This window comes from Anomalospiza imberbis, chromosome 14, assembly GCF_031753505.1.
Source record: "Anomalospiza imberbis isolate Cuckoo-Finch-1a 21T00152 chromosome 14, ASM3175350v1, whole genome shotgun sequence".
Taxonomy (NCBI): Eukaryota; Metazoa; Chordata; class Aves; order Passeriformes; family Viduidae; genus Anomalospiza; species Anomalospiza imberbis.
The window spans coordinates 5,278,421-5,305,575 of record NC_089694.1 but is presented as its reverse complement, the minus strand read 5'-3'; the positions used below and the strand labels follow the sequence as shown (position 1 = coordinate 5,305,575).

Genomic DNA, 27,155 nt, shown 5'->3' with positions numbered 1-27,155 from the left:
GTGCTCACGGCTTGTCCTGCCTGTGCAGGGACACCTGGGCTGGACAGAGTCCCTCAGAGTGGGAACAGAGCGGGGCTGGCACAGAACAGTGTCCCCTGCTTCGTTAACCATCAGTTAATTAGCTCAGGATGAGCTGCCTCCGCAGCAGCAGCTCCAGCCGCGGCATTGCCGGGGGACACAGGAACACCTGGCAGGGCCAGGACCTCGTCATGGCACTGGGAATATTTGGAGTGTTTGTTTCTAGCACAAGGCTGTTTGCAAATGCAAACATGCAAATCTCCCGGGAATCAGAGAATCACGGGATCACTAAGGTTGGAAAAGCCCTCTAAGACAATCCAGTCCACCTGTTAATCTAAAACTGCCACTTTGCTACTAAACCATGTCCCAAACATTTTTTTTAACTCTTCCAGGGATGGTGACTCCCTGGTCAACCTATTCCAAAACCTGACCACCCTTTCCATGAAGAAATTTCCCCTACTATCCAAATTAAACCTTCCCTGCTGCAACTTGAGGCCATTCTCTCTCCTCCTGTCCCTGTTCCCTGGGAGCAGAGCCCGACCCCCCTGGCTGTCCCCTCCTGTCAGGAGTTGTGCAGAGCCAGAAGGTCCCCCCTGAGCCTCCTTTTCTCCAGGCTGAGCCCTCCCAGCTCCCTCGGCTGCTCCTGGTGCTCCAGACCCTTCCCCAGCTCCATTCCCTTCCCTGGACACATTCCAGCCCCCGTGTCTTTCTCATCATGATCAGCCCTGACACTGCTGTGAGCCTGTAAAAATGTGTTAAATTACCTGCCTTCCACTAATATAAAAAAGCCAGGAAAAAAGCTCCTGGAGAAGCCTAAATTTACCTGAAAATCAAGCCAAACAGGTTTCTCTCCCTTTTTCTGTGTGCTGCTGTCCTGAAACGAGTTTGAATGTGGAGGTATCAAGTTCGCAGCAGTTTAAATGTTAAACGTGGCCTGGAAAAGCAGAGCTTTCTAAAAGCTTTCATTGAGCCTTGTTCTCCCCTGCGCTGTCTCCCCTCTTGTGGCACAGGAGGCCTTGCACAAGTGCTCTATTCATGGGGACCCTGGCCACCAGAGCCCCTAAAATTGTTGGGCCAGCCCCAGTGGCTCGACCTCATTAAAGGGTTTGTGTTTGGGGACGTGCTGTGGGTGCTTTCATCTCCAGACTCTGCTGGTGTTATTTTTACCCATCAGGTTGGAGGGCTGAGCCTTTGCCCGGCCACTTCTCCGTGCCCTGGGTGTTTGTGGAGCTCAGCCCAGAGCCAGAGCAGCCTCAGTGCTTAATACAGCTCCAGAACCCTTCCAGATTAAGGAAAACTCACCCAACTAAACAAACCCAAAGGGCTGAGGGAAAGCAAAGGGCAGCCACCAGCCCATCTGCTCCTGGTCGTGCCATGGGGAGATCTGGTGGGCAGAGATTTTGCTGTATTTGTGTTCCACAGCTCATTCTGTAGCGTTTTTATCCCATTTGTACTGGTTTGTATAGGATTCCCTTCTGGTTCTTCCCCAGGAATTTCTCCCTGGGAGAAAAGGGAGCAGAAACTTCCTTTCTCCCTTCCCAGTTTCCAACCTCCCTTCAGAAAACAGGGACAAAGGCATTGTCCCCTGTGCTTCTGCCAGGCTGAAGGCAGCTCTGCCTGGAGCTGGGAATTACATCCCACTCCCCCAGAGACTCCTCTTCCCAGCTCTGCTCCCTGAAGATGCTTTTCCCTGGATTCTGGACCTGAGGCTATACCAGGCTTGGTGCCAGATTTTTTTCTTTTTTTTTTTTTTTTTGCCTGTGGATCTCTGGAGCAAAGACAAGCCACGTGCCAGGAACACAGGTTGAGGTTTTCCAGGTGAGGAGCTGGGTCCAGCCAGGCTGCTCCCAATGCTTCCTTGGGGCTACAGGGATCCTGAACGTGCTCCTTGTCTTTAATGTGTTTAAATATCTCCAAATATCTCTATGACACAAAGAGTCATTGAAATCAGAAGGGAGAGCTGGGACCCACATCTCAAACATCTTTTTCTCTGCACTCTACAGGTCAGTGATAACAGCTCCCAAATTTCGTTCAAAATTTCATTTTCTCAACTTGACCCAAGAATCTGCATTGATGTCATTTGAGGAGCCCTTTGACACCTGGCAAGCTATAAAAACCTCTGAACTGGAGAAACTCTTTCTTTACAAAGACTTAGCAAGGTTTTCAAGCTCTGTGTTTCACCCTGTGCACCCAAATAGAGTGGCAGCTTGTGGACAGAACTATATGGAGAAAATATAGAGAAAATATACAGAAAACACATTTTATGGTGCAAAAATCCATCAGACAACTGAAACTGTGGCATTTCTGAGCTTTGGAGGGCTCTGTTTGCAGCCTAAATCAATTCCACTGCTCTCTCAGACACAAGGCAGAACATAAATTCTAAATGACACTCTGTGAAATCATTGTCATTGTACAAGCCAAGAAAATGGTCTCACACCCTCACTTGTGTCAAGGCAGCTCTATAAAACACAATTATTTTTTATAAAACCTTCCTCATCCTTTACCAAGGATGGAAACCACATTCAAAATCACACCTGAGCTCTTGCCCAGGCTGTGCAAATCTGATAAAGGAGGCTCAAACTCCAATTTTTCAGTGTAAGTTGTGTGGTGAACTGTTGGTTTGAATCCCAAACAGCACAAAGAGCTGCCAGTTGTCCTTATCCAATGTGCCCAATCTATGGATGTCTGGATAAAGTGACACCATCCCCTGGCAGGGGCACGGGACACACAGCAAGCCAGGGAGCCTTTGGGAGTTATCCCATACTTTGGGAACACAAATGTCCACCTGCCAATGACAAAGTTCAAGCTCTGGCTGTGACAGCTCCAGGATGTGCTCCTTGCGTGGAACTTTCCCTCAGAATAGAACAAAATGAATCCCAAGGAATAGTCAGGTGTCTCACAAGAGAAAAGACACACTTTTACAGTCAGGTTTCCCCTTTCCAACCCAGAAATCTCCAAGGAAATAAATTTCTCGGAGCAAACATTTCAGCAAAATTAATATAAAATATCCAGCAGTTCTTCCAGGATCACCTGGCATTTTCCACAGCTTCTATTAAGATTTTTGCAAGCCTTTTTCTGGGGGCTGGGTGTGTAAAACGCTGCTTGTACCTGTTCCCCTCACAGTAAATCTGGTCCAAACAGTAAATTGGGATTCCCTGCTGGATCCCTGGGTGGAGGAGAGGCCTCGTGGGATACCTGGCTACCCCTGCACGGGGGACAACAGACCCGGCAATGACGTCTGGATTGGGAAAAAGAAAACATTGGGGAATGTTAGAGAGCAGCAGCTGGTAAATCCATACGTAGGAAAACAAACAGGGCCGAGCTTTGATTGTCCAAGTTCACAGCAGAGGTTACTTTACCTTGGCAGAGCCACATCCACGACTTTCGGCTCGGAATTCCTTCGGCAGAGCTAAGCAAAACCATGTGTTCTCCTGGAACCAGGGGAAAGTTTAACTCCAGAGCTGGGCAAAGGCAAGGCTGGAGAAAAAAAGGCTCAGGGGGGATCTTGTGGCTCTGTACAGCTCCCTGACAGGAGGGGGAAACCAGGGGAGGCTCTGCTCCCAGGGAACAGGGACAGGAAGAGAGGGAACAGCTTCAGGCTGCACCAGGGGAGGCTCAGGTTGGACAGCAGCAGGAATTTCTCCATGGAAAGGGTTGTGAAGCATTGGAAGGGGTTGCCCAGGGATGTTTGGAGTCCCCACCCCTGGAGGTGTCCAAGGAACACCTGGAGGTGGCACTCAGAGCTCTGGTGACAAGTGGAGATCAGGCACAGGTTGGATTTGATGGCCTTGGAGATCCTGTCCAACCTCAGTGACTCTGGGAATTTGTGAGAGGCTCAGAAGGATTTTGGACAATGGTAGGAGGGCTGTTTTGGGAAAGCTAAAGAGAACAGAAAGAGGGGAAAGAATGTTTACAGAAGAGGTGTAACAATGACTTGACAGAGAGAGAGAGAGATTCTGGCAATTCCTGCTGGTCAGAAAAATGTGGGATCAAGGCAGTGTTTAGGGAGGATCTGCTCCTTCACAAAGAGCTCCAAGGAAACCACGCTCAGGGAAGCCGACAGTGGTGAACTCTCTGAGCAGGGACCTGCCACGTGTATGTGCTATTTAAAGATGTGTCAGGGTTAGGATAAATATAGGACCTGCTCAGAATGGTCCGAAAAGTCACCTTGAGTTCTCATGGGAACACTGATTGTGAGCTTCAGCTGAGTGCAGCCACAGCCAGAGCTCCCAAGGGAAAACCTCTCTGTGCCACTGGGGAAAACTGCCCTGCACAGGCTGGGGCTGGGGCTGGGGCTGGAGCTGGCCCAGCACCCAGGAATACCTCAAGCACTGGTCCCACTTCCCTGCACCTCTCCCAGGGGACACAGCGCTGGGACAAAGGCCACTCATGGTCCTTTGACAGGAGATGGGGTGACAACCCCAAGGAGCTGGACACATTCCAGGCTGTTTTCTCTGTCTCCCTGAATTCCTCTGGTGCTTCCCTTTGGGTGTGCTGGTTTCTGCTTCCTGTCCTGGATCCCAGAGCAGCCAGAGCTGGATGCCCACAGGCATGGAGTGGGAGCTGCTGGAAGGTGCTGCCTTCATTGGGAGCTCATTGTATTCCAGCCCTGTGAGGAAACTCCGTCTGCAGCTCGTGGGGGGCTCCTGGGCTGGGATCTGCCTTCAGCTCTGCCCTCAGCACTGACAGGGGTCAGCACATCCTGGCGGCCTCCACATCCCATCCTGCTCCAAACCCACCTTGACTCCAGGAGGCCACGGCCTCCTGGAGCCCACCAGGCACTTCCCTGACCTTCCCAACCCTGCTCAGGACAGGCAGGCCCAGGGTGGAGAAGTCTGGAATTGGGCCATTTGGCTTTTTGGCTGCATGAGGTTAATCCAAGCCCTTCCCAACAGATCCAAAGTAGCGCCATCAAAGCCTCAGCAATCTCTTGGCCATGGCTGTGTCACTGTCCAGCTGAAAACGGGGACAATCCTCCCAGATTTCTTCTTGGTGAGCAGATCTGTGTCTGTGACAGGGCAGGGATGGGAAAGGGATGGATGAAAGGACCTTCAAGCCCAGAGGATGCATTCCAGGATAGTAGGTCCCATGGAAGTTGGGCTGCAGGTGCTGTTATTAACAAGAAAAGCATCCTATTATCTCCCATTCCACAGCCAGTTTGGCTTGGGGGAGTCCAGCATGATTAATAATTCATGAAATTGCATTGCCAGAAACAAGAAACCAGCAGGAAAGACTTCAATCAGACTCTGTAAAACTAGAGGGGTTGATTTGCTTCAGTCTATTCACCTCATTCCATACAGCCACTATTAAATGTTGAGTCAAATCCTTGCTTTAGGTAAATCCTTTCCCAGAGGAAAAGCAAGACAGTGAAGGAGGGAAGACAGGAACCCAGGAGAAAATCCTGATTTGGCTCCAAGTCACAGGAGGTGCAGTTGTCCTTGCCTGGTCACTTAGTGGTGATAAAATGGGAAGCCCATGAATTATGAGTGAGGGTCTCATGTTTCATGGAGAGCTGTTCCCCGCAGTGGGGATGTGTGGGAAATAAGAATAAGGATCTTTTTCACTTTTGTTCACCAGAAAGCACTCTGGGAAGGATTCAGCTGTGGGCCACAGAGTCGGTTGATGGTTGCCTTGTGCATTGGTTGGGGTGATGCCTTTTTGAGGCTACCTAAAAGCAGAGGCCAGACAAAATTAAGGGAATAAAAAGTGGTTATATTTATTGAAGGGCCTTCAAGTACATTTTGGGTAGACAAAGCCCCCCCAGGGCTATACCCAAAATGGACGACAAGTCACAGGTTTTCACACTTTTATAAGTTTGGTCCATTTGCATATTGGAGGTTAATCTTCCAATTACAGCTTCAGGTAATGAAGTAATTTACCCCAAGTTTGCTCCCCCCCAACTCGCTTTGGTTTCCATCTCTCTGGCCTGAGGCAGTGAGGTGTCCTTGACTGCCAGGCCTGGAGAGGAATTGTTGTGTCTGACCAGAATGGCAGAACAGCAGCTCACACTGAATATGGAGTTTAGAGTTATTCACTAAAGAATTGCAGGACTACAAATATATGAGAAATATAAAAGCTAAAATCCTGAGGCAGCATGGGAGGCACGTGGACACCACATGAACAGAGATCCGACTGGATAAAGGGACGTGCCAAAAACACAGCAGTGGCAGGCAGCCAGTGAGTGATTGTTTTGGTGAAATTCAGTTAAGTTTGGTTAAGTTTGGCTAAGTTTAGGGTATAAAAAGACTTGGTTTGTTTCAATAAATGATCTTCTTTGGAGCAACAAGGAGGTCCGTGTGTCTTTGCTCCCCATTGCTACAGGGGTGTGACGGGGCAGCCGCGCCTTCCCCAGGCTTGGAAGGACATCAGGAGGAAAGGTAAAAGGACAAAAATAGAGTCATTGCCCTCTTGGGGTTGCTTTCCTCTTTAAAACAAAGCTCTGGTAGCAAAGGGAAAGGTTATACAAATAATTCCATCCTTCTCTAGGGAGCTCCTGGACAGGGAGGCCTTTCCCTGGCATGGTGAAGCTCTTCTTCCCTCAGGAGTCAAAATACTTTTAGCAAAGCAGCTTTTATTTGGTTTAATCTCCTGGATTTCTTTGCTTGGTGCTCTATTTCCATCCTGGTGCTCCTGAAGAAATGCCTCCCTCTTGTCAGGAGGTCCAGTGGGACACCAGTCAGCCTGGGCAGGAATTTTGGGTCATGAACCAAGCTTTGGGATTAATCTGAACTTCAGGCTGGACTTCCAGTAGATGCCAAGTGTTTATTACAGGCTGGAGAAGGGAGGGCTGGGAGGAACAGGGTCAAATCCTGATGTACCAGGGCTGGGGGCTGTGAGGACTCCCTGGTGGGAATTTTGGAGGCATTTTGGGGCCATTCCCAAGGAAATGCTTATCTGCATATTTCGGAGATATGCAGCAAACCCAGAGCAGACAGCCTTGACTGCTTTGCCAAAAGCTTAATTGCAATTAGCGAGTCTGAGGGGAGGCCAAAGTCCCAGCAACAACTGGAGAGCAGGAGTGAAGCAGGGGCGGAATAACACAAATAAACCTGCTTGGATTTGCATAACACTGGGAGTTTGTGCACCAGCAAAGCTCAGGCTGGGCAAGATTAGCTCTGCTAATGAGCTTTGCTAATCCAAGTCCTACAGGTGAGGCACAATTTGGTCATTTGACCCCGGGTGGGCACAATCACAGAGCTCCCTATGAGCCCTGGGCTCCAGACTGCCTCATTTTGGGGTCAAGAGACAGAATCCCACACTGGTTTGGGTGGGAAGGACCTTAAAGCTCATCCAGTCCCACCCCTTGCCATCAGCAGGGACACCTGTCACTGTCCCAGGTTGCTCCAACCTGGCCTTGGACACCTCCAGGGATGGGGCAGCTACAGCTTCTCCAAGGAATCTGTGCCAGGGCCTCCCCAGCTCCCTCCTTCACAAGGAATTTTCAATCTCTGACTCAAACCTGGTCACTTAAAGACATTACCAACACAACAGCAATGCTGTGCTCCCTGAGGATTGACAATTCCCCAGGCCTGTGCTGAAGGATTTCACTCCATGACATACACACCATGGTTTTGTCTGCTTTTCCATTATTCAGCCCTTGTGGCTTTTACCACTTCCCTTGGGAGCCTCCAGCGAAGCCCAGTCTCTGCATTGTTCCAAACATTTCCTGATATTCAGCTGCTTCTTCCTTCTATTCATGCCCAGCAGAATTGTGCTCCTGCCTGGCTGTGCCCTCGATTGTTTGGGGTGCTCCCAGTCCTTTAAAAGGGGGAGTTTTTGCTGTCAGAACTCAGAATAAATTCCCTGATTTCTCGTGTCCTTGGGATTTGTTGAAATTTAACCTCCCTCCATGCTTCTGCCTAGGAACAGCAACCAGCCCTGGGCATGTCCTCTGTTGGTGTCTTCTCCCTTCACTTCTGCCCTGTGGTGGCTCTTCCCACCAGTCTGGCTCCCTACACTTCCCAGTTTTTTTTTTTTTTTGTTTGTTTGTTTTTTTTTTTGTTTTTTTTTTTTTTTGTGAAACTCATTTTCCTCTAGGAAAACACCAGCACTTGCTGGTGTCACATTCCAGATAGAGCCATCCCACAGCCTCAGCCCAGGGAAGCTGTGAGGGATGAAATGTGGATATGGGACCTCCTGCTGGCACTGACAGCTTGGGTTGGGAGGTCTCGGTACCCGCCCCCGGTTGGGGTGAGCCCGGGATGGTGGTAAAGTCTCTCCTCCAACCCGTGTCAGCAGTCAGGCAAGGGCACACTCCCAGGGGGCTGGTGCCCTCTTTTTTATCTTATATTACGTATTAGATGTTTACAGTTTTCCCCCAATGCCCATCACCTGTATTGAACAGTGACTTTCTACTCTAAACCAATCTGTGAGTGCCAACATCACCAAGAACATGGAGGTTAGGAAGAAGAAGGAAAGAGGGCAGGGCACACCCAAGTCCCTCCATCTTAGAACTTCTGACCCCCATGTACAAAACTCAGACCCCTCTGTACAAGGCCTAAAATCCCCCTGTACAGCACTCAAAAACTCTTCCTCTCACTTTGTGACTACTTCTACTATAATATCTAAACTTTTGTGATTTCTTCCTGCAAGGTTGGTAAATTGTTCCATGGATCAGGTTCAAAGCCACAGGGGTCTGTGGCTGCATTCCAGGGTCTCAAATGCTTCTGACCTGGGCCCGGAACATCTAAGAGTGTCCAAGGGACATTCTGGGTTCCGACAGGAGGGACCCTAAGGATCATCCAGTTCAACCCCTCTGCCATGGGCAGCATCACCTTCCAATCCACTGTCCCTTCCTAAAACCCCGGCTCCACCATGTCAGGAATAGGAGCAGTCACCAGGATTCAGACAAAACCCCAATTATCCAACTCTACTTCTCCTGATTTTCATTAAAACCCCGCTCTGCAGGAGGGGAAGAAAAAGGGAAGTGATTTGGTGGCCCTTTGGGCACCGTCAGGCAGGAATGATGTCACAGCTTGGGCATCAGGCTCTGGCCAGCTGGAGCAGGCGGGCTCTGCTGGAAAACACCTGCTCCCTTTGCCAGGGATAAGATTTCGGAGTAGCTGGATCCTCGTGTCAAAACAACTGCGTCCGTTCCCACTGGGATCTGTCCCAGCAGAACTGGGGATCTGTCCCTTTGAACTGGGGAAAAGGAGCCAACAGACCCAGATCCCACAAAAAACACAGGCATGGTGAGTTTCTGAACTCATTCTGGAGAAGAGAATAACCAGGAATTTCTTTCCTGGATGCAATTTCTGCAGGGAGACACCATGGGCTTGATGTGGAAATTGCTCCATGTTATGGGAAAGATGAGGAATAAGTGGGAAGTCTGCAAAATGAATCCCTTCTCTATCAACAAGAGAAAATAAAGACTCTGAAACTACTTAGACAACCTTGGAAGAGCCAGATGAAATTCCTGTAGGACATAGAAAGCAAAGGAGCAAGGAGTGCTGGAGACAGGGAGAGGACTGTGTCTGCAGAAATGACTTTCTGGCTTATTTGGGATAAAACAAAAACAAAGGCTGAGGATAAAATGAGAGGTTTGGAGGGATATTCAAGTCCAGGCCTTGGTGCCACCAGAGGTTTGGATTTGCCTGACCCAGCAAACAGCACAAATTTTTATTTTACCTTTTCCCTAATTTCAGCAGCTCATGATCCTGCCTTTGTTTAAATGCATTAAGTACAGAAAGGTCTAAACATTTGGTGAAGAAATATCCTGGCATCTATTGGCAAAAAGTTCTGCTGGATAGGAAAGTAATGGAACATTAAGTGCTGACAAATAAACAAACCAATATTTTTAAATGAGGCCTTTTTAAAATTGCAAGGGGACGGCTTCAAATGAGCACTTGCCTTTTGTTTTTCTTCTCTGCCATCTCTCTACAGCACTTAAAATTATTTAAAAATTCTTCTAAATGCTTGTTAAAAAATGCCCAAAATTGAAAAGATGATTCTTTGCGCTTCCATTTGATTCCAAAGAGATTTTTGGTTGCTGTGTTATAAAACTTTTCAAAAAAGGTTTTAAATGGAAGCTGTGACAAACCATGGAACATAAGGAATTTCGCAGCATTAATGAGCTCTTGAAGGGTTAGAGAATCACAGAATTGTGGAGTGGTTTCAGCTAAGGGAACTTAAAGCTCAACCAGTCCCACCTCTGCCATGGGCAGGGACACCTTCCACTATCCCAGGTTGCTCCAAGCCCTGTCCAACCTGGTTCTGTTCAGGAATTTTCCTTTAAAATCTTTTCCAGCACCAACCGTGGTTTCTGTAAAGTGATGTTTTTTCTCTTTTGCCCCAGGAAAATGCCACTATTACTGATCTTTTCCTTTAGTTTTCCTGGAAAAACCCTCAATGAAACACCCCGTTCAAACACAATTAAACCTGTTGGTTTAATCACCCCAATAATGATCCTTTGGGATCACCCAGACACTAAACATTATTCCACAGGAGTTGTGGTCCTAAAGCTGATGCTTTAAAAGCGTGAGACCTTTAGAAGCTGTGCCACAGGATGAGAGAATGAGACAGGATATCATGAATGCATTGCAGACAGGCAAAAAAATCCAAATGCAACAATTTGAGGCGATGTTTTGGGCTCATGGGGGTACTCCCTTCCCCAGGCAGGGTTTCTAAACCACTCAGATGTCACCAAGCCACCCTTGGATGCTCCATTTGTGCCACAGCAGCCTGTTCATGGATTCTATGGATGGAAGGCTCCATGGAAGCCTCAGGATGAACCAAAGCCATGCAATATTTAAGGCCCAAATGATAAATGAGTTCTGCTAGGGCAGGAAAGAACAGGAAGGAAAGGAGCAATAAGGGAACAAAGTTAATGCCTTGATCATGTATATTCCAGTGGCCTTCAAATGCCAGCTGGATTTGGGTTCTGCTCTTTGGCTCCTTGGAGGGCTCCTAAGTGCCCTGAAGTAGGAAAATTGGCACAAGAAAGCCTCAATTGACTGAAAATACTCAGCAGGTTTGACAGCAGAAGAATTAAGTGTTAATCTCCGGGAAATGCAATATGCTCCTTTTCCAGGCAAAATTGTCCCATAAATTCAGGTGTTCCTGCCTGGCTGAAATCACTGGGAATTGCACATCCCAGTCCCAAAGGCACTCCAGCGCTGACACAACCAGAGACAGCCCAGAAGTGCCATTTCCATGGGGTTTCTGTGCAGAGGCAGCAAATTCTGCAAAGAGGGGGTAAAACTTCTGCTTCCAAACACTGTGCCTTCTCAGCAGCCACACTTTCCAATAAGATAACAGCCCAGTTTCCCTTGTTTTCCAAAATAACTCCAGATTATTGATGTCCTGCCAATGTTTTAAGAAGGAGAGTTCACTAAATCCCACCCTGTCCCAAGTCTAGGATGAACACCATGGGATCAGGGTGGGGACACCAAAGGGGTTGTGCAGAGATGAAGAGCCCAGGAGTCTGTTCCTTGTTTTTCCACTTTAAAGCAAACACTCTTCTGTAACTGGAACCAAGAAGAGAGGCAGCCTCCTCCTTTCTTCATGTTTGGCAAATAAACCTCTCTTAAGGGCACTGCGTTGGAAATGTTTGTACTTTATTTATTTAAATAAAAAATACACAGAGTGGGTTGATAGCACAACATTTGGCCTATTTAGGAGGAGAAGGATAAAGGCATCCACAGATTACTTTGAGTGCCTTGAAGGGCAGCAGGAATATATTGTTCTGGGGATGCTTTCTTTCTCATCAATACCAAAAATTTTATGTTCCACAGGGACAAAATTGGAATTTTTGGTTTTTTATGTGCTCTCTACAGGTTAGAGAACACCATTATGGCTCAACCTACAGATTGCAGTTTTCCAGCTTCTAGTTCTGGGTGTAGCAGGAAAAATGCTCCTTATAAAAGAAAAAAAAATCCTAAATTCAGTCACCAAGTGGTGACTGGGTTGGTGACTGAATAACCTGCTCACTACAACTTTTGGATTTAATGGCAACCACGGATGAATACAAAGCTGGTGGTTTAGAAGGATGAACTCTACAAAGGGCATAAATCCCATTCCCAATCTCCTGTAACTTTTTAAGGAGTTGTTCTCCCAGCCCTTGAAGTTCTCAACAGCTGAAGACTTTTGTCAGGAGAGTTTAATTAAACCAATAACTCCGGAGAGAAAGCAAACATCCCAGCCAGGCACAGCTGCCTGGGTCCGTTCCAGAAGCAGCAAAGTTGGCACAATCATCACATTCTGCCTAAATTCTGTAAGAGGCACAGAAGTTTTGGGTTAAGATTTATGCTGCATTTAATCTTTAAGGGGCCATCAGTCTCCTTTCTAATGGGTTTGCCCAGCCCGGGCAGTTTTGAAGCTCAGACTCAAAATGTTAATCTGGTTAAAGATTTCAGTGAGCTCATCCTGAACACCCAGCTCCCGATATCCTTCTTTCCCTAAAAAAACTTTCGAATGCCGCCGTGTTGGTCAATGGGTTCCCACTGAGAGCTCTCACCCTCGCATGAGAATGGGTGTGAAAAGCAGCCGCATCTCCCCAGGGATCAGCATTTCCATGCAGCCGCCTGAAAATGCCCCAAAGCCACGAAACTGGGCTCCTGTGTAAGTTTACTGGTGATACTGGCGGGTTTTCCATCCTGAGCCTTCTGCCAGCCCCACGCTCCGTGACAGCGATGCCTTTGGCCACGCCGCCACCATTCCCCCACATTTTCTGCCTCTATTTTTACTAAACAAACGAAATGGACCTTTGCCCACCGGGAGCAGGAAACATCTGCACCGCCACCGTTCTCACTCCGAATCCACGCTCCTGTTTTTGTGTTTCGTTCAACCGAGGGCTCGCAGAGGCTGAGGCTGGGCAGCCTGGAGCTGCTGGGCTGTTACATGAGATACTCAGGAAGTTATTTGCATGGAGGGATAAAAGCCTGTGGCAGCAGCCGGGTGCGCTGCAGAGGCGACTCAGCCACGGTGGCCACCAGCCCAAGGAATTACATCCATCGCAGCTTCACAATGAGTTGTTTACTGGCCTTGGCTGCCTGTGGGAAGAGCCAAGGAGAGCGGAGGAAGAGGAGAGACAAACACAATGCGAGCGAGACGCGTTAGGGGGGAGGCTGGGCTTTAGCAGCAGCCCCGGCATTTCAGCCCTATGGAAGCAGAGAGGGCTGAAAAGGGAATAAAATGAACCATCCGCCGCCTTGCTGCTGATGCCAGAAGAGCCTCGTCCTTACCTGAAGGGCTGATATCGAAGGTAAGAGGGGGAAAAGAACCAGTTTTTAGGCAGAGGGCAGATTCACCGCGCGGCTCTCGGGGGCAGCTCCCAGGCAGCCGCAGCCACGCTTCTCTGAGTATTTGTAATTATGGCCCTGGAGAAGGAAAGCTGACCGGCTTTCCAGCAGGAATCCAGCGATTCAGGGCCAGAGCTCAGACTGTTCCAGTCAGCTCCTTTGAGAATATTTAAAACAAAACAACAACCCCCAGCCTAACAAACAGCGTCTTTCTACATCTGCCCAGGGAAATATTTGCGATTTTATTTTCACGGCCAACTTTGTTCTGCAGCTTCCTAATCTTACCCAGTGCTCTCCCGATTCTCAGCTCCCCCCTCTACTCCTCACTTTTTTTTTAATTGGAAGGCAAAACAATTACGGCGGCGGGAAGGAAAATCCGAGCTTTGAGGAGCTTTTCCCTGCTCGTTCCCATCGGGCACGCTCTCCCGGGCTGGGTCCCCCGGCTAATTGCTCAGGAAATCCGCGCTGCTCATTGTCGGGCTGTCCTTAAGCTGCTAATTCCGAACTGGGAGAGGCTCTGGAAGGGAATCCATGGATAGAGCCCCGCGAGAGGGACCCAGCGGAGACCCGGGGCGGGGCGGGCTCCGCCGCTAATAACACATCCCTGCCCAATGGAAAGCGTTTCCTATGGAGACCCCCAGGAGTTCCCCCTGCCCACAGTCCCTGCCCAGACATTGGGCCCATTCTTGCGTCCCGTTTTCCCAAGACACGATGGCAGCAGCGCTCGGCAACCCCGATCCCGCTCGGAACAAAGGCCGGGCAGCTGCCACCCAGCGCGGAGTTTGAGGATGAGCGGCTGAACTTGGACAAAGTGGGATTTCCCGCGTGGGAATAAGGCGGCCCGTGTCCCAGGGACACAAAGGACTGTCAGGGAGGGATCCCGTGGAAGCCCCGAGCCGTGGGGATGGTGGCGGTCCCGGTAAGTCCCCCCCTTCCCGAGGCAGGAAAAGCGGCCGGATTTCATGGCAGCTCCGGGTGGGGGTTCTGCAGGCTCGGATGGATGTGGGGGATGAATCCCGCCGGGTTTCACTGGAGATCTGCGGTGTTTTCCCTGTGCTGGCGACTCCCCTTCCTCCTGCTCCAGCCCTGCCATGGCTGCTTACAGCAGAAAGATGAGCTCCAAGTTTTAGGAAAGTAATTCCTGTGCGAGCTGCTCCTCCAGATTGCATGGAAATGGTTCTAACTCCCAGCGTAATTCTCCATTCCCATCGAGATTCTCGTTGTGGCACTGCAGGTGACAAGTTTAGGACTTTTCTGTCCTGTTGTTTGTTGTGTGTTTGTGAAAAGGATCCCTTGGTTACAGCTTTCTTTTGTACTTGAAGTCAGTGTCATAAAGACACTTTAGGCTTATAATGGGTTGGATAGAAATGTGGCATTCACCTTCGTTTAATGGAGGGCTGGTTCCCACAAACTATACAAAAAATAGGAATTAAGTTATAAATATTACACTGAAAACTTTAAAAATTTGTTTTATCGCTTCAGCTGCCATTCGTGGCTGAAATCTATTCCTTTAAATCTGCAAAATTCAATGAGAAAAGTTCAAAGACTGCTCTAAAAAACCGGGTGTCTGAAGTAAAATGAACGATGAACAACATAATTTAAAGATTTGGCTGTTTGGAAGAGAGAAGATTTAACACAATATAAGCACATGGCAGAAAAATTTGCAGGAAAAGTTTGGAGGTTTTAATGACATTCCCAAATCATTGTTTGAGAGGAGACAATTGTGTGTGGTTTTTGTATTGCTGCCCTATAGGAACAGAACAGTCAAATCCAGAGAATGGGAAGTGCAAAGTTCACAGCTCGGTGATAAGGACATTCCCCCCTTGTAGTACTTTTCCATCTTCTTGCCCTTAGGAGCATTCCCTAAAAATAAAACAGGCAGAAAACCCTGGTACTTTGCGGGGTTCAAAGCCTCTGCATTTTAAAAGAAAGTCCTGAAACACATAGGAGGGAGGAAGGGGGTGGGAGAGGAGGCTGAACAAACATTTCACTGGAATCCTTTGAGGCTAAAAATGAGAATCCTCCTCAACTGATAAAAATCGATGTCTTCCAAATTCCAGGGTCAGGAGCTCAGCTCCACACAGACAAACAGAACGAACGCCCCAGTTCCCCACTCCCTTCATTTAGGGCACTGCAATAAGGCACAAAACTGCAAAGCTGCACCTGGGGCTGCTGAGGAGGAGGGATGGAAACATTCCCTGGGCAGGGAGAGGATGCTCTCCCAGCTGGAAGATGGATCAGTCCTCCAGCAGTGACCTCATGGCTGGAGCACAGGAGCAGGAATTAAAGCAGTTTTATCCAGAGCTTGGGCCAGGTGCTGGGGACAGGGTGCACTGTTGGAGGGGAGGTGGCAAAGCAATTTGGGATTCTGTCACTGCGGCACTTGGAGCCATCTGGGTGGATGCCATGTCCGTGATCCATCAGTGCCACTGCCCCTCACCCTGCTTACAGCATTTTGGGGATTTGGGGCTCTATTTCCCGATGTCTGAGCATTACTGATCAGGGCTGTGTGGCTGCAGTGGCGTTCCCAGCCTGCCGGTGCTCCAGGATCCCAAAGGAGCCGGCAGGGAGCCGTCCCCGCGGGCTGGGCTGGGTGGGGATGGTTCCTGGAGCACTCAGCCACCCTCAGCAGGTCTTTCCAGGTCAAGCGTGCGTGCAGAGCCTCACTCTGCCCCTCCACGCGTTGCTCCTCCTCCCTAAATAAGGATCCGATTTAGTCCTGGGGAAGGGGAGCCACCACTTTCCACAGAAGGGAAATTCTCTCCCTGAAAAGAGGAGCTCTTTATTCCCAGAGCAGACAGTGGCTCTGCGAGGCTTCCTCCTGCACCAGCTCCCAGTTCAGCCCCATAAAAGGGGTAAAGATCCACCCTGCTCCAGAGCCAGACCAGCCTGAGCTGACCCTGGCTGCAGGAAAAATTGCTGGATTATTTGTAATGGGTTTGGTTGGTAGGCAAAGGAAGATCTCTTTATCTTGGCAAGTGAAATTAAGGGACATTCATCAGGCCCTGAGACAAAGGTGTGTTCTGGCAGCAGAGCAGATCCTTTCTCTGGTCAAAACATGAGCTCATCAGGCTGTGAGACCCTGTGATGCTGTAAATACACAGCCACAGGAGACCTCTTATTTTCCTCTAATAATATTCCCATTTTCCTTTCTTGAACCTGCAGAACAACTCACCCTCTTCCTCCCCAGCATGTTTTACAGATGGATATAACCATATTTAGCAGGAAAAGCAGCATCCAGCCCTTGCATGATGCCAGAATGTCATTGCCTTGCCCTCATGTTATCATTAGAAACCTGATTTCTAAGAAGCTTCGCTGCAGAAGCATTGCTGGCTAGCTGAGATGGGATATTTCTGCATTGTGGAGTAATTTCTTAGTTATTTTACCACTTTACAGAAAAAGCCAGGTTGGACAAGGCTTGGAGGTGGAAGGTGTCTGCCCATGGCAGGGATTGAACAGGATGGGCTTTAAGTTCCCTTCCAACCCAAACTATCTGGGATTCTACAATCCTCAAAATTTCCCCTTTTCCCCTCAGGATAAAGCCATTTAAGAGAAGAATGCCCTATTAGATCAACCCCCTGCAGTAAATAAATGCAGGGCACAGACCCCTCAAGGTCCCAAACACAGATTTTGTCCAGCCCCATGGACGGACTGGCCCAGCACCCAAAGGAATCCAGACAGCCCCTCCAGCCAGGCCACCTTGCCAAGGTGAAATTGATGTTTGTGCTGCTGTGCTGGCACCTTCTTGGTGCCAGGCAAGGCCAAAAAAGTCCATAATTTCTGAATAATGGGAGGAGAAAGTTCAGCTCTCCCATTTCAGCAAAGGGAGTGCAGAGGATCCAGGCCAAAGGGATGAGGATGGGGTGACAGGAGGGCTCCACGTGGCTCAGAGGAGCTGAGGAAAGGCAACAAGGAGCCAAAAAGCCAAGGAATGGCCGAGGAACCACTGGAAATTGTGTCAGGGAAAGCGAAGAAAGGCAGCTTGTTGGGCAGGCTGCTGACTGGGAACCTTTTGGAGCTGTGAGCAAATAAACCCAGGCCTGTTGTTGGAGTCCCCAGTGGCTCAGGGAAACAGGAGTCTCTTATTTTTTATGTTGGCTTTTTTTTTTTTTTTTTTTTTTTTTTTTTTCCTTAGCCACACTTTGTAATGAACCAGAGCTACATCAAGGACACGGCAGCCTCTACCACAAACATTATTCCTGGGTGAAAACAACCTGGTCAGACAGGGTAACTTTGCTTTTCAGCACTTCATCAGCTTTTCTTTGCATCTAAATCTTCTCTATTGAATCCAGCACTGCCATTATCCAGCAATCCCTGGGGCTCCCAACAAGCAGCATTCCCGCACTCCTCCAGCACCAAAGGCCGAGCAAAAAGCCGCTCTTACAAGTGTTAAATAATGCAAACTTCGCCGAGAAGTTTGGGGTGAATCCCATCGCTTCCTGGCTGCGGCCCAGCCCCTCTGGAGGCTGCTGGGGATGGGGAAAGGCAGAGCACGCCAAGGGTTAAAGGGTGATGTAAATGGAGAGAGACATTCTCAGTGCAAACAAAAGGAGAGTCATGCCCTGAGGATCAGTGGCTGAATATGGGGTAAGGCAGTTCGCGAATCTCTTCTGAAGGAAACATTTTAATTAGCTCAATCCAAAACAGATACAGCCCAGAGAAGGCACCACGAGCAGGAAATGCTTTGTAAGTCTCAGAGGACAGTGAGGAGACAACGGCGGTGCTGAGCAATTAAAAACAAAATAAAATTTAAAAAAAAAAAAAAAAAAAAAAGGGAAGAAAAAAGGAGAGCGCCTTTAGGGTTCGGGCTGAGAGGCTCAGGTTTCCTTCCCTGCTCCATCCTGGAGAAGAATGAAATCGGGCTCCTGCTGCATTCGTGTGCAACAGAAAGGAGCTGCTGAACTTGGAGGGGGTGGGAGGGTCCCCAAGAGCCAAAGCCAGCTCAGCCCAGGGGACAGGAGCGGCCGGTGGCTCCCACCTCATCCCTGCTCTCACTCCCGGCTGAGAGAGAGGCGATGCCTCCCCAGGCGGCCCCACGTTTCGGGTTTTTCTCTGAAAAATCAGCTGCTGAAACCTGACTGAAGCGAGTCACTCCCAACCCCAGCTTCCCACAGGTACAGGAGACGATGTCGCACCTGCAGCAAGGGCTGGCGAGTGCCAGGTCGGGTGACACTGAGCACAATAAGTGTCAAAGCCATGAATAAGAGCCTTCCTGCCCTGTTTTTTAGGCTAATCACCCGCAAACGTCCCCATTCCCCGGCATACCGGCCGGGCATTCACTCCGATAAACCAAAGGGCAAGAATGGCCCTTTGAAGCTCCACAAACCTCCATGGACTTCAAAGTCCCACTTCTGTCTGCTCTTTTCCCACTGTTCTCCAATACATCACTTAGGATTAGGAAATGAAAGAGATTAAAGCGTTTCTCCTTGCCGGCGTTTCGGATCGTCAATGGAGCTTTGTTTACGGGCAGCTGCTCCGCTTCCCACCCTCTAATCCCGGCCTTCCCTTGCTCCTACCGCACCGGGGAAGAAAACTGGGAATCTGCCAGGAGCTCCGGGGAGGATGGAGCACTCACAGCCACTCAGCGAGCTGAGCCCAACCCCACAATTGGTGTCCCAAGTTATTTCCCATCGCTACACCTTTCTCTGGAGAAGCCAGATCCAGCATCACCTGCTCCAGCTGGTCCAGCTCTCCATAAACCCGCACTGCTGGCTCTGGGAAAACAGAGACAGCATCACTGTGCAGCACCAGCTCCTGCCCTGGCAGCCTCCAACACGGAAAAATCAGCCACCAGATTGCCCCAGATTGGAGGTTTGTCCTTAAAGCTGCTGCCAGTTCACACTCTCAGAGCTCTCCCTGAACAAAACCAACTTTTACTGAAAAAGAAAGTAGATTTCCATCTAGTAAATCCATTGCAGGGACTGACATGGTTTTTCAGGTAGAATAATGTTTTGGTTTTTTTAAAATATATAATAGTTTTGATTTTATCTATTCAAGCAATTGCAGTTTAATCTTATTTTATCTATAGTCACCAGTCTGGAAGAACCCAAGTCTTACAGACTTACACAGAGTTATCATCTCTGCAAAAATCTGCCAAAACCCCGAACATCTCCCCACAAAAAAAACCTTTATTTGTACCTTCTGCCTAATTAAAGTGGAACAAAGGAAGGAAACAAACACCAAGAAGCTGCAGAGCTGAGTTTGCTGTAAAGCTGTAACCCTGGGCTCCGTGGTGGGGGCAAGTTACCCATCCCACAGGCGTTGTAGCAATGGGGTGAGGAGCAGGGAGCTGCAAACCCTGGAGTGAATGGAATTCTTGTCAGGAGAAGGCAGAAATAAAGCTCTTGCTGTGCCCCAGGAAAATCCCTATTTATTTCCAAGGCTGGGGCTGAGACCCTATCAAAACACAAGTAGTGGTGCAATAACCTGGGACAAAACCCAGAGAAACCTCCCCAAACCCCACTGTCCTGCAGGTTTTGGCTTCTCTACCTATAATCCTTTGTTTCTCAAGATTTAAGAGATAACCTGAGTACACACCATGATAATCCAGCAAAGATCCTTCAGCCCTGGGAGGTTTTCCCATCAGGGCTGTGCCAGACATCCCAAACCCAGAGTTCAGTCGTTCAAATGAACACACAGGGTGTCCTTCACGTCCAGACTGATAAAGTTCCACTCATCTGACATCTCACATGACTAAAAGAAAATGTGATGACGCCAAAAATGCCAGCCCCAAACTTCACGCTGTTTTTTTCTGACCTCAGCTTGTTGCACATGTGGAGAACGGGATCAGTGTGGAGCAGGAAGAATGGGATAATGGAATGACAGGGGCTGCTTTTAATTTTTTTTTTTTTTTTCCCTGCAGTAATTCCTTTTCTAACAAACAGCTCCTCTGGATGGAGCTGCAGTCTGGCAGTTTGGAGGTGTCTTGGGGTGCTGGGAGGAGGAAATACAGGAATTGTAAACAGGATACTCAGGCACCATAGGAAGTAACACCAAGTTTTCCTCTCTTTTCAGTCCATGGAGGATGGGATATTTCTACTATAAAAGAGTAAAGCCTGGAGCTACTCTGCTGAACCTCGCTCTGAATTACAGGGTTTTGTAAGGGATGGCTGCTGGAGGTTTGCTGGTACCATCCTTGCTAGGAGAGAGAATATTCTGAATTTTATCTCACTAAACAGGGGGTTTATTCCATTACATTCCTCCCCTCCTGGACTAGCCCCAAGTTGAAATATAGGACTTAAAGCTTTGCCCTGTCTGAAAGATTAAAAAAAACCTACTTTGTCGTCCTGTATTTACTCAGCTTTTTAAAAATATATTGCTTTACTTTTTCCCAGCAAGGCAACAGCAGTGGTGACCGTGGTGTCCATGAAGAGCATCCCACTGCTTTAATCCATCGTGGAAAGGAAGGAAAGGGAATTTTACACTCGGGAAACTCAATCTGTGGACTCGTCCTACAGAATTTAAAGCACATGGCTGGGTTTCAAAGCCACTTGTCAGCTTGTTTAAACACCTCAGGGTTCCATAGGTAAACAAGGCAGGCTGTATTTTAAAGCCCATAAGTTAACTAGACAATTGCTGGCAGGCAATTCCCAGAGATTAGACACTGGAAAAAACGGGATTTGACCTTGGGGCTGTCTGGAGTAGAGCAGGGAGAAAAGAGTCAGGTGATGGAGCATCTTTTTTCTTGTATGAGGAGTATCTGGGTCAGGCAATGAGCACTTGGTCAGCAGCAAAGGTGAGAGTTCCAAAAGCATCTTTCAAACCCAGGTCTTGAGGACCTGCCAAAATCCAGGTCAGGTTGGAAAGTGGGGCTTCCACTGGGCTCCCAGGCTGTGTGAGGTTTCCAAGGACACCCAATCCCTCTGAGATCTCCCCAGCAGGACCCAGAGTGGACCCTGGACCAGGAGAGTGTGGCACACCTGGGGTTCACACACCCTGGGAGTCACATTCCAGCACAAACACAAACTCCTGATGGAGATAACAGGGAGTGTCTGCACTGGGAGGGAGCTCCAAGCCAAGGATTTAATGCTTTAGGCTGAAGGTTAAGCCAAGGCTCAGCTATTCCTGTTGGAGCTCATGTGAGCTTTCCAATCCAACTTAGCTCTTGTTCAAAGGCATTTGAACTTTCAGCAAGACCTTTCCTTTTACCACAGAGCCAAAGAAAGTGAGTTCAATCCCACATTTGAGATTTTACTCCTGTCCTTCCCATAAATTTAAATATTTGAAATCAGTTTTTTAGCTTGTTTCCCAATAAAGCTCATTTAACCATGAATTTAGGAGAAAAAGCATCTCCACAGGAGAGACCTCCAAGTTCCAATTCATCTTTTTGGATGTCCAAAGGATGAAGTCATCTGGGAAGGCAGATCTGGGCATCCTCCTTTCTTGCTACTTTGCAAGGTGCAAAGGTGAGGTGCTGCCTGCTCCCAGGGTCACAGAACCAGTTTTTGGGAAGCCTGTGGTTCTCCAGGCATTACCAGGTGAGGAACTTGCCCCTTCCACCCAGCAAAGCCGTGGATATCCCAGCTTTCCCAACATTTGCCATTTTACCAGCAAGGCTGACAGCTTGCATGCGAGAACTCCCAGGAGGAAAACATATGGAAAACATCTGATTTTGATAATTTGCATCCCAAAATTGTCTCGAAACCATGACTTGTTTTCCATTTTATTTGTTTATATGTTGCCATTGCAACCTTTAACACAACTCAGTGACAGGTTTGGAGCTGAAATTCCTCTGTCAGGGGTTCACTCTGGAAAGGATCCCACTCTTCACAAGGGTTTTGCCTCCAAACTACTCCCAGTTGTAGCTCCTAAATTTCTTAGATTACAAGGAGATTCCAAACTAGTTCTTATTTGCTTGGCTGGGGTTTGTAAGGAAAAGGTTTTTCCCTTCATGACCCAACTTTGCTCCACATTTCCAAGAAGTGCTGATGATCCAACTCACAAAATCTCCTTGCTCCAGAGGGACTTTCCTCGAGGAGACTTTCCAAGGGATTATTCTCACAGGCATTAAAAATACTTAAAATAGCCAGGAGAGATGATACAGGGAGTTCAGGAAGCACCTCTGTCCAAGTTAAAACATGCTCACTTCACGTGTCTCCAAAGCTTGTTGAGTTGGGACAAAGTTTTACACAAGTGTAGTCCTTGAGATTTCCCAAATTTCACATTCCAAACCTCGACAAAGAGTGGGAATGAAAAGCAGCTGTTGGTACAGCTTAGAGGAATCTTTCTTGGGAAAGTTTTACATTTGCAAAAAAAATTCCTTTTGGAAGTAATACCATATTTGCAGACATTTTTAAGCAGGGAAAAAAAGGGAAAAATGGCTTTGGGAAGTGTTTTTGGTAAATATTTCTGAGCTACAACAGTTTTCCACATTGGAAAACATGTGTAAAGATGCTCCTATTTTCAATTCGAAAAAAAGGCAAAGCAGCTCTTCTTTATCATAGATTTTGACAGGGTTTTTTAATACTTTTGCATCAAAAAAGGTTGAAAATCCATAGAACTTGCCTTTGTGCACAGTTTAAAGCAAACACTACAACTTTCAGCTTTTCCCCCTCCTGTTACAAGTTTAGGGCAGAATTTCAGATGTTTCATTCTGTTAAATTTCTTTCCAAACATACTGGGCCAATTCCATCTCAGATTTTAAGGAAAACCTTTCCAAGGGAATGTTGGAATTATGATAGAACGGTTTGGGTTGGAAGGGACCTTAAAGCCCCTCTTGTTCCAACCCCTGCCATGGACAGGGACACCTTCCATAGACCTGGCTGCCAGAACCATCACTCTCCTTCCAACAGGAGGATGAGGAAGTGATGGAAGGAAAGGAAAGGCCAAATTCAGTAAATTCTGTCTTCAACTGTGAAAAATCTCAGTAATGATGGAATTTGTAAAGACTCGCTTGAAAACTAATTCCTGCTCTTGTTTGCACATCCATTAATTTGGGAATTTCTCTTGCACAGCCACTTTGGTTCAAGACTGATGGCAGTTCTCTCTCCTTTAGGATGAAAGGATCCATGAGGGAGATGCGGTAGGAAGGAGTCCAGCCACCTCCCTGGAATGTGTTCCTTTGGGAAGGGACGATCTCCTTGCCTTATTTTATGGATGTCACTGAAGTAGACTTTGAGGCCTTTGGAAGCCCATCCCAGACTTGGCATGGGAAACCACAGCAACAACCATACCTGCCTGACAGATGATTCCTTCAAGTACAACCTGTACGGAGCCGTGTACAGCGTGGTCTTCATCCTTGGTTTGATCACAAACTGCGCCTCCCTCTTCGTTTTCCTCTTCCGGATGAAGATGCGGAGCGAGACGGCCATTTTCATGACCAACCTGGCAGTTTCAGACTTGCTTTTTGTGTTCACTTTGCCCTTTAAGATTTTTTACAACTTCAACAGGCACTGGCCCTTCGGGGACAGCCTGTGCAAGATCTCGGGCACAGCGTTCCTCACCAACATCTACGGGAGCATGTTGTTCCTCACCTGCATCAGCGTGGATCGCTTCCTGGCCATCGTGTATCCCTTCCGCTCCCGCACCATCCGCACCAGGAGGAATTCTGCCATCGTCTGCGCCGGCGTTTGGATCCTGGTCCTCAGTGGAGGAATTTCGGCCTCGCTGTTCTCCACGACCAACGTGTCCAACACCAGCACCACCTGTTTCGAAGGGTTCTCCAAAAGGATCTGGAAAACCTACCTGTCCAAGATCACCATATTTATTGAGGTGGTGGGATTCATCATCCCTCTGCTGCTCAACCTCACGTGCTCCTCACTGGTTCTCCGGACTTTACGGAAGCCGGCCACCCTGTCCCAGATTGGGACGAACAAGGAGAAAGTGCTGAAGATGATCATCGTGCACGTGGCCATTTTCGTCGTGTGCTTTGTCCCCTATAACTCCATCCTATTCCTGTACGCGCTCGTGCGCTCCCAGGCCATCGCCAACTGCTCCCTGGAGAGGTTTGCCAGGGCCATGTATCCCATCACATTGTGCATCGCCACCCTCAACTGCTGCTTTGACCCCTTCATCTACTACTTCACCTCTGAGTCCTTCCAGAAGTCCTTCAACATCAAACCCCAGATCAAAATGGATTCTCTTTTCAAGACAGAGATGCCGCTCACAAAGACGGCACTGCCGGCGCCGCAGGATGAGATCAGTGACCAGGCCATCACCAACGGAGGAGATCCCACATCTGAATCTCATTTCTAGGGAGATGTTTACACAGGGAGTTACCCCCCATTAACTCCTGATTAACACCACGTGGCAAAGAGCAGCTCCAGAAAATGGGGGTTCACACGTGGGGTTAATGAAGAAAAGCTGCTGGGGGACGACAGATCCTCGCACTGGGATGGTCCCATCACGTTCCACAGGTGAACACAAAGTATGAAAATCCCAATGGATCTCCCTTTGGAGATTATGGATAGGCTGCAACACATGCATCAACTCAGGAGGGAACAGAACAGCTTCTTTAGCCAGAAGATGCCAATATTTGGCATTTTTCCCCCTCAGCAGTTGACATGGGACCAGTAGGAAAACAGAAAATTTCATTTTCTTAGAGATTCCTGCCAATATTTCCGCCTTCTGCAGGTGCATCTTCATATGTTAATTCAGTAACTTCCCACAATATGTATGTTTGCTTACAAAGGCATAATAAAAGCTTGTGGCTTTTCCTTACTCCACTGCCAGAGTGCAGAGCTTGGTTTTCCTAGAGACTGGAATTTATGGAGAGGTTTGAAGTGTAAATAATTGTTTAGCAATTAGGCAAAAGAGTTGCTTGGTGACAGAAAAGATAATAAGAAAAAAACCCTATTACTACAGTTTTGAGAGATGAAGTTTCATTTTTGTCAGATTAAGCTGTCATTTAATTTGATTGTTTTTAATGCCACATCTGAGGAGGAGTAAAGAGCTCATTAATGATCTGTTGCACCTGAGCTTTTATATCCCAAGGGATTATATGACTATTTCTGGGAAGGGCTGGACTGTAAAGTCAGCTGGAGAAGGGCCTCAAACACCAGAGTTCTTCCAAGGGCAAAGCCCCCATTCAGAAGCTGAGGCAGCTGAAGGCCCAGGAGTGCTGATCCCACCAAAATATGGACAAGTGGTGTCACAGCACCCAACTAACGGAGGATCTGTGATTGCTTAATGGGTTTTTAGGGCCTCAAGGTAACTCAAAAACCAATTTGCTGCACTCCTTTCTTAGCTGGTTACAGCAATATCGTCTTGTTTTCCAATTAATTTATTACCTTTCCTTTTATAGATTACAGAAATATATGGAAAAGTAATTATTTGTATGTGTTGCATTTTACCACCTGGTTCCTTTCTCCAGCTCTTGGCTCGTGTTTGAAGCTCTACAGCCCCTCCCAGGCTGGTTCATTCTTAAGTGGAAGACACAGAAATGAGGAGAACAATTTCATCTGAAAAAAATGTAAAGTTACAACTTGTTAGCTCAGCAATCTACATTACCATGGCAAAGCTATTTCTAGGGAATAATTGACAAAAAAGAGACAAATTATTAATTGAGCAGATGTTTTCCACTCAAATCTATTTTAAGTCTCTCTGATGAAGCCTCATGAGATACAAGAGCAGCACCTCAAATGTGATCATTTAAAGCAACAGAGGTTTAAGTGTGAGAAGAATTCAGCTGTAAAATGTTAATGCTTCCAAGGGAATATTTATTTAGCACTGCATTCACTTTGAATAAAGAAGTCAATGGCTAGCCAAGGTTGAGAGACACCAAAAATGATTCTATTTCAGCCCTAAAATGTCAGTTATTGGAGAAAAGCATATGATCAACTCATTATACACAGAGAGCATGAGAGCAGCCAAAAATATTCTATTTCAGCTCTGAGTTACAGTAATATTTACTGGAAACTTGCACACAGGACTGGCCTGGGAGGCTTTTCTGGAGATTAAACCCTCAGACAATTGCACTTTGGAGCAGAAGAATGGGAAAACAAGGAGAGATCATTGAAAAAAGTTGGTGGAATGAGGTCAGTGTGGCAGGACAAGGGATAGGCAATGACAGGGAATTTGTCAGCAGCTGGGAAAGGTTTACCTCCAGCCCAAGGGATGAGCTGGGCTTTAGGAAGCAGCAATATTTGCCATTTAACCAGTGCTTTGACATTTTCCTGCCTGTGCCCCTTTCCTACTGCATCCAAACTCTTCACAGGGAATTTTAAATTCCGTATTTCCTTTGGTTGATCAGCCCATCTCAACCCTTGCCCTGAAATGTGTGCATTTCAGAGAGGTTGTTCCCTTCAGATCAAAAGGCAAAGAGAGGGATTTGCCAGGCTTCCCTACAGGCAGACTTTTCCCTGTGGAGCAAATCCTTCATCCCATGGCAGAGAGGAGGGCTGGGGAACCATCAACAGCTCTGACACACCCCAAACTCTGTGAGAAATGGGGCACCCCACCCCAAAACCCTGCCAGGAACTGGACTTAATGAGACACAAGCTGCGTTTTTAGGGATGAGAGGGGGAAAGAGAAAAAGCAGGAAGAATTCACTAACAAGCTTCATTTCTAGGGGTGGGAGAGAGTAGGGATGAGAGTGAGAAGGATTCACTAAAAAACTGAAGGGTGCATTTAGAACCTCAGAATATCCTGAACTAGAAGTGACCCACAAGGATCATGGAAGTCCAGCTCCTGGCCCTGCACAGGACAGCCCCAAGAATCCCACTCTGTGCCTAAAAACATCTTCCCACTTGCAAGAAAAATATTTGGAACATAAGAAAATGCTGTTCTCTGAGGCAAATCCCTGCTTAATTCAGATTTGCGAACAAGCGGGCAACATCCAACTGCCAGCTTGGAAATCTTATTTTAAAGCTGCTGCTTTACACTTGCAAACAAGAAGAGATTGCAGTTTGTGGGGTTTGGGAGCTTTGTGGGACAGGGCTCTTCTCATGTCTGGTGGCTGCA

General features: G+C 47.8%; 1 protein-coding gene across 2 annotated transcripts; it reads left to right on the top strand.

Moving 5' to 3' along the window:
* The first annotated feature begins 12,836 nt into the window (after nt 1-12,836).
* Nucleotides 12,837-25,962, top strand: LPAR4 (lysophosphatidic acid receptor 4). Of its 2 annotated transcripts, none has more exons than XM_068204650.1 (2): nt 12,837-13,219; nt 23,251-25,962. In XM_068204650.1, exon 2 carries the CDS (start codon nt 23,403-23,405, stop codon nt 24,447-24,449), a length of 1,047 nt encoding a protein of 348 aa, XP_068060751.1. In that variant the 5' UTR covers nt 12,837-13,219; nt 23,251-23,402; the 3' UTR covers nt 24,450-25,962. The 2 variants fall into 2 exon arrangements, with proteins under 2 accessions (XP_068060751.1, XP_068060752.1); XM_068204651.1 differs by lacking the exon at nt 12,837-13,219 and adding an exon at nt 13,610-14,175.
* Nucleotides 25,963-27,155: the final 1,193 nt, after the last annotated feature.

Coding starts and splice junctions, on each gene's coding strand:
- LPAR4 (XM_068204650.1), top strand. CDS start 23,403: ATGGGAAACCACAGCAACAACCATACCTGCCTGACAGATGATTCCTTC.